Below are 6217 nucleotides of genomic sequence, written 5' to 3'. Positions count from 1 at the left end.
AAGATTTGTGCGCTTTTCATCAAGAGAATTCCTAGCTGACTTTCTTGATGAGGTACAAGAATGTCAAGAGACTAGAGCGGAGAATCATTATGCGCCAAGAATGATCAGAGACAGGCAACAAAATTAACCTTTGTTTCATTTGGGTTCCCACCCGGCCACCCCTTAGTGACCCTGCTCTGGGTGGAGACCAGTTTGACAGTATGTCAATGTACTTATGGAACGGATAGTCCAACTTCATTCAGTTGACATTCATGGAGATAAATATGCTATGATGATGCTTGCAGAAGCATCCGAGCAAGCTAAAGTTGAATTACAAGCGCCTGAGATCACAGTTTCAATCCCTTCTTTCCCTGTATCCACTCGAGGCTCTTTTGATCTGGACATTACTATTTCCAGCATCAAGTTTGAGTAGTTGGTTGATAACTTGATAGGGCAAATTAAAGTCATTTGCCGGAGCATTCTGAAATATGCTAAGATGCCTATGAAGGATATTGATGAAGTTATATTGACTGGGGGAATGGCAAGAGTTCCAAAGATACAGAGAATTATTTCTGAAGTTTTTGGCCACTACCAAAGCACAAGAACGACCCCCTGAGGAAGCCATGGTTATATGTTCTGCAATACAAGCTGCTCTCCTTGTGGAAGATGAGCTAGGGCTCAGTGCAAATATGATTCCACTCTCTATTGGAATCGAGTCTGGGGAAGGCATTTTTACAAGGGTGATTCCAAGGCACACCATGGTCCCGACAAAGTGAACGGTAAAGATTCCTTTGTAGCTTGCTTACGGAGAACGGAAGCATGTCCGAATTAATTTTGGGCAGCATGTAATGGTTGAGCATAATTTGTGTTTGGGAGAGGTGGAAGTGACCAATAGCCGAATATGGCAAGGCTCTGTTGTTTTTGAACTGATATTTGAAGTTGATAAGGAGTTAAGGACTATTGTGGTTAAAGTGTCAGAAATGCTGTTGATCAGGGTGAATCTGCTGATGATGGTTGGAAAGCGTTTCAATCCTTGCAAATAAAGGAGGACAGGTGTAAAGGGAAAGTCAGAAGGGATTTACTGGACTGGGCGACGTATGAGAAAGGAATTGATGCTTGATTGAGAAATCTAGCAAGGCATACAATGAATACTCTTTGTGATATCTTGTCCAACAGATAGGATGCATTACAGCATTAGCTGATTTGCAGAACTCATTGTATGGAGATGCTTGTATTTTGAGAGATAAGATGATCTATGCCCTGAAAGTGGAATCAATGCTGTTGAGCTGGACAACAGCATCAAAATCTGTTGGCAGCGATGATTCAGATTTACCAAAATGCAGATAGATATTGTTCGAAAAGAAAAATGTAGATAGATGAACATGGCAGTTGAAACCTTCTTTTAGCTAACTTATGCATCAAAAATCTTTCATGGTGCAGTACAAGTTTGTAGGTAAATTTTGTTAGTGAAGTTGGGAACTTGCATTGATTGGAAGGCACTGACATTCAATGTCAGGATGACATGTTAGGAATGGTCACCTGCTAGGGTTCCTAAACATGTGATCTTTTGTAGGGTTTTCACTTTGCAATTGGCTCATTTCTGTATGTAAGTAAATTTTATGTCCTGAAGTTGGTTGCAATCTGCCCTAAGAGTAGGTGTCATCCTTGCGGTTGAACTGATAGTTCTGAAGCCTGGATGTAATGGCAGTGGTTCCTTAGTCGTATTCTATGCTACTGTTCCCTACTTTTCATTTGAATTCTGGATGCTGTCTGCTCTGTCTATGTGTATGTGTGCGGAACTGCAGTGTTTGAACTCGTACAAGGATTTAGCTAAAGCAAAACCATCATTAATGTGGTCCATTTGCCCAGTTTAATAAACCCAGGCTCCCAGTTTTTTAGTCTCTTGCAAGTGCTCACACAATCAGTTGCCCTCTCTAAGCTTTTACTGCTCGACAAAAAATGAATTTCTAACCGACACAAAGTCTTTCCATAACCCTGCTTCGCAAACTCGTTTCTCAAATACGCATGGAAGTCAACGTGAATAAGAACTCTGTAGTTCTCCCATAACAATAGCTGCTAATCCTGATGATGCATACAAAAGCTTAGGAGGAATTTAGTTGGACATTCACAAAAAGATCTTCGACTCCTTTTGGATGACGCCTAATTGACAGCTAGAGACAGCGATCGATTCCTTCCAAACAAAAATTTCAAACTTCTCTTCATCGTCAAACGTGGTGCAATAGATGCTTTTTTTAATTTCTATTATTATTATTATTATTATTATTACTATTATTATTATTATTATTATACCATACTAGAACAGGAAAAAAAACACAAGGCTACATATAGCAACTGGTTGCCACCAGACTGATCATAAAGGACACCATCTCCAGCTGACATTTACAAAAACAAAATTGCATGCTATTTTTTTCTCAGAATTTGCACCTGACTTTGTGCAATACAAGAAACAAGTGTGGGTGACTCACTATCATTATGTTATGCACCAACAAAAAACACTGACATGCCACATCTCTGTTCTTTTTCCTCCTCCACATCTGTCTATTTCTGGAATAAAGTCTATGGAGTTACAAACAGATGCTTACAAAAGAGCAAAACTCTTAACACCCAGCTCCATGACTCCAGATGTTAGGTATATAGTACGGTGATTTGGAACTTGCTACAAGTGAGAATGCACCAAAACTGGAGAGGTGACAACACAAGACATGGACCTACTGCTAAAGCATTTTCATTTCCTCCATCTAGTAATTAGTTCCTTGAAAACAAGGTGCAGCATGATCGCTAAAATGTAGACAGTAGTAAAACTTGTCAAAGCCACACAATCTAGGGCAATGGAAGGAGTGCAGATAAAGAACATGATTTTCAATGGGGGTAAAATCTATTGCAAATAATAGTGAAAACAACATCAACCAGTATCCTAGTTATCATACAAAAAAAACTATGTCTCTTTATTAGATACCTCATTGAAAGATAAGTCAAGGTACTCTGCTAGGCTCAGTCCCGATGTCGACTTAATCTGGCCTTGAGCAGGTGTTTCCTTCTTTTCCCTCAGCGATGTTGGAAGCCACGACTCCGAGTCGCCCTTGGGTATCAGTATGTTGCCAACAATAGGTTGCAAGCCCAGCCAAGGGTCATCAACCATGGACTTAATGAAGTAGCTGCGGTCTTGCCAACCAAATCCGCACCTTCCCCCTCTTCCCCTTGAACCTGAGCTACCATAGTTATTGGGGCCCCTGCCTCGTCCATAAGATGAGTTTAGGCTACCTCTTGGTCCATAATTCATCGGGCTGCCCCCTCGGCCAGGATTAGGGTGCCTGAACCCAAACCTAGGTGAATTTGGATAAGATCCTCTAGCTGGAGGACCAGAATGTGGACCCCAAGGAGGTGGAGCACCAGGAGGTGCTCCTTGGTATCCTGACATAGGATCCTGGAACTGCATAGGACTTCTCCATGGACAGCTCCCTGGTACACCTCGTGGAATCAGGGGTGGGGAGTGGATTGGCGATGGAGCCAAATGATGCTGGTGTGGAGGATTGTTGTCACCATAGTTCCCTGGTCCAACAAAACATGAAAAGTTTGAAGAAATGACTAGGATGAGATTGTGAATACTTATGAATATGATATCCCAGATTAAAACCGAATAAAAAACAATTAGCAAGTTAATCATGCAGAAAACCGAAGGATGAAACAGCACAGTTATGCTAGACGCATGAGAACCAATAGATGATGGTAATCCTCACATGTTAATGAACCAGCCACTCAAAACAGTAATGGAATCCTCACATGTTAATGGAAGCAGCCACTCAAAACATGAAGCTTACTGCACACAGTACAAGCAAAATGATTTAGACTTGAAAATCGTTAACCTAAAAATCTAGTATAAGTTTCTTCAGGCAATTAATATCCACGATCCACTGTACCATTGCTGTAAGGTTACTGTTCTCATCATGGCAATTCAAGTCTTAGTGGCTTCTCTGGTTAACCAAACCCAGTAAGATGGAGTGTTATACGAAACATGTATGAATGCCTAGAAATTTCAATCTTACATTAACTAAACTGGAATCCAATAACATCAGCCTGGGGTGAACTAGATACAACCATTTTTTCTATGCCTTGCTGCCTAACCATCTAATTCCTTAGCTAAAAAAAATATTAACAGGCCAATATGTAAAAGTGCAGAATAAAGATTCCTAACTGATCTGCTAGTGTCAGACATGCAACATCTCTGTATTCGAATTTGGAATCAAATAAAACAATCTGCAATACACTCAAGAGATGATTACATAAACTGAGACATCACAGATCAGAACAAAAGCAAGGTTCCATTCAACGGTAACACTTTTAGAGACATTAAATCTGAATGTAGCCCCATTCAAGCAAAATTATGTATGAACCGACCTAAGAGAACACATAGAAATCCCCAGGATGGCACCACTATATGCATCATGCACCCAAGAACAGTATCCTTAATAATAGGTTAGTTATATTATAAAGTTATATTATAACGTGCACACCGCATACAGATGACCTAAAATAAATTGAAAGCAACGATGATTCAAACAATGGAAGGTTGCTTTGATTCGTCTTCGACACTTGGAGCATCCATGGGTATTAATATATTGCCAACAACAGGTTGCAAGTCCATCCAAGGGTCGTCAACCATGCTTTTGAAGTAGCTCCTCTGGGATTGCCATCCAGAACGATTCCGAGAACTAGCATCTAACCTTCCCCCCCTCCCCCTCCCTCTTGAGGATGTGCTTCTGCAGCAGTAGTTTTGGCCTCTACCTTGCCTGTAAGATGAGTATGGGCTACCTCTTGGTCCATAAGTAATATGGCTGCTCCCTTGACTGGGATTAGTGTGTTTGAGCCCACCAAAGCTAGGTGAATTTGGATATGAACATCGAGCTGGAGATGCAAAATGTGGAGGTGGTGCACCAAAGGGATTTCCTTGGTACCCTGGCATTGGAGTCTGGAATTGCATAGGACTTTGCCAAAGGCTGCTCCCTGGTACACCTGGCTGCATCAGGGATGGGTAGTGAATGGGTGCTGGGGTCATATGGTGCTGGTGTGGAGGATAGTAGGTACCATAGTTCCTTGGTTCAGATAAACAAGCAAAGTCAGAAAAATAGTCAGGACAAGATTCTGAAGTGGTTGCTTATGTCATACTACATAAAATTTACAGATCTCAAGCAATTGAGGTTCTTGATTTAACAACTTGCACACCATCCATATGCCAGGTGACAGCTAAGTTTGTCTTCTAAAAGAGCTGCTTTGTTTGGCACAACCTCACTGCTAATGGAATACATAGGAAAACCACAATCTGAATGATACAACTACAGAAAAACATCCCTAATGCCAGGTTAACTGTTGAAGAATGTTTAAACCCTGCATAAATAATGTGGATTAAACTGACAGGTGACTAACTAAGTTTCTCTTAAAATGCAAACCAAGATTGAGTTGAATTGCATAGCCATTGTCTAGGTTCCAAGCAAGCCCGCATTATCAATTTCCCCTTTGCCTATAGGATGGCATTTGTTTTTGATACTTGTAGCAGGGAGCGATTCGTTAAAGTTAGGTTGAAGTATGACTATCGGCACAGATCAAATTACAGCTGCCAACTCCAGTACTAATACTGAAATTAAAACTACCAATCGATTGAACTAGACCCTGCAGGTAAGCAAAGCAGCCCTACTAATCCACAATAATAGGGAGAAGAGAAACAACAACCGAGCTAGCATGTTAGGGTGGCGTACGTACCGTAAGCAGGCGGAGGCGGGGCGGGACGCGGATAGTAGCAGGCGGGAGGGCTCTTGCGCTTGTGGGACCAGGTCGGATTGGTGGCGCCGCCGGAGTAGGAGGAGGAGAAGGCGGCGGCGGGGTTGGTGTAGTAGTCGAACCGCTGGGGCGGGCGCGGGCGCTGGCAGGTGGCCTCGTCCCCCGCGAGGTCAGGGTCCGGGAGCAGGCTCCCCGCGGGCGCCGGGGGAGGCGCCCCCGCGGGCGACGCGCTGGCGGCGGAGCGGAGGGCGAGGAGGCGCTCCCGGCGCTGGGAGGAGGACTCCTCCGGCTCGTGCTCGCCGCCGTCCATCTCGATTCCGCTCGATCCGAGTAGAGTGTCTCCCTCTCCCTCTCCCTCTCCCTCTCTCTCTCGCTCGCTCGCTCGCCGGGACGGCGTGGATTGCGGCGGAGAGCGACGGCTCGATTCCGGAAGGGGGACGAGCGG

General features: G+C 43.5%; 1 protein-coding gene across 1 annotated transcript; it reads right to left on the bottom strand.

Moving 5' to 3' along the window:
* Window positions 1-2802: 2802 nt before the first annotated feature.
* LOC101771282 (proline-rich protein HaeIII subfamily 1) lies at window positions 2803-6217 on the bottom strand. Its single transcript, XM_004974912.4, has 2 exons — window positions 5755-6217; window positions 2803-3549 (listed from the first exon to the last, which is right to left on the bottom strand). Exons 1-2 carry the CDS (start codon window positions 6080-6082, stop codon window positions 2936-2938), a joined length of 942 nt encoding a protein of 313 aa, XP_004974969.1. The 5' UTR covers window positions 6083-6217; the 3' UTR covers window positions 2803-2935.

Source organism: Setaria italica, chromosome VII, assembly GCF_000263155.2.
Source record: "Setaria italica strain Yugu1 chromosome VII, Setaria_italica_v2.0, whole genome shotgun sequence".
NCBI classification, from domain to species: Eukaryota; Viridiplantae; Streptophyta; class Magnoliopsida; order Poales; family Poaceae; genus Setaria; species Setaria italica.
Note: the sequence above shows the minus strand (reverse complement) of the source record. Positions and strands in the feature narration are given on the sequence as shown.

Coding starts and splice junctions, on each gene's coding strand:
- LOC101771282 (XM_004974912.4), bottom strand. CDS start 6,082: ATGGACGGCGGCGAGCACGAGCCGGAGGAGTCCTCCTCCCAGCGCCGG. Junction 3,550..5,754: donor CCCGCCTCCGCCTGCTTACG/GTACGTACGCCA, acceptor TTGTTGGACCAG/GGAACTATGGTGACAACAAT.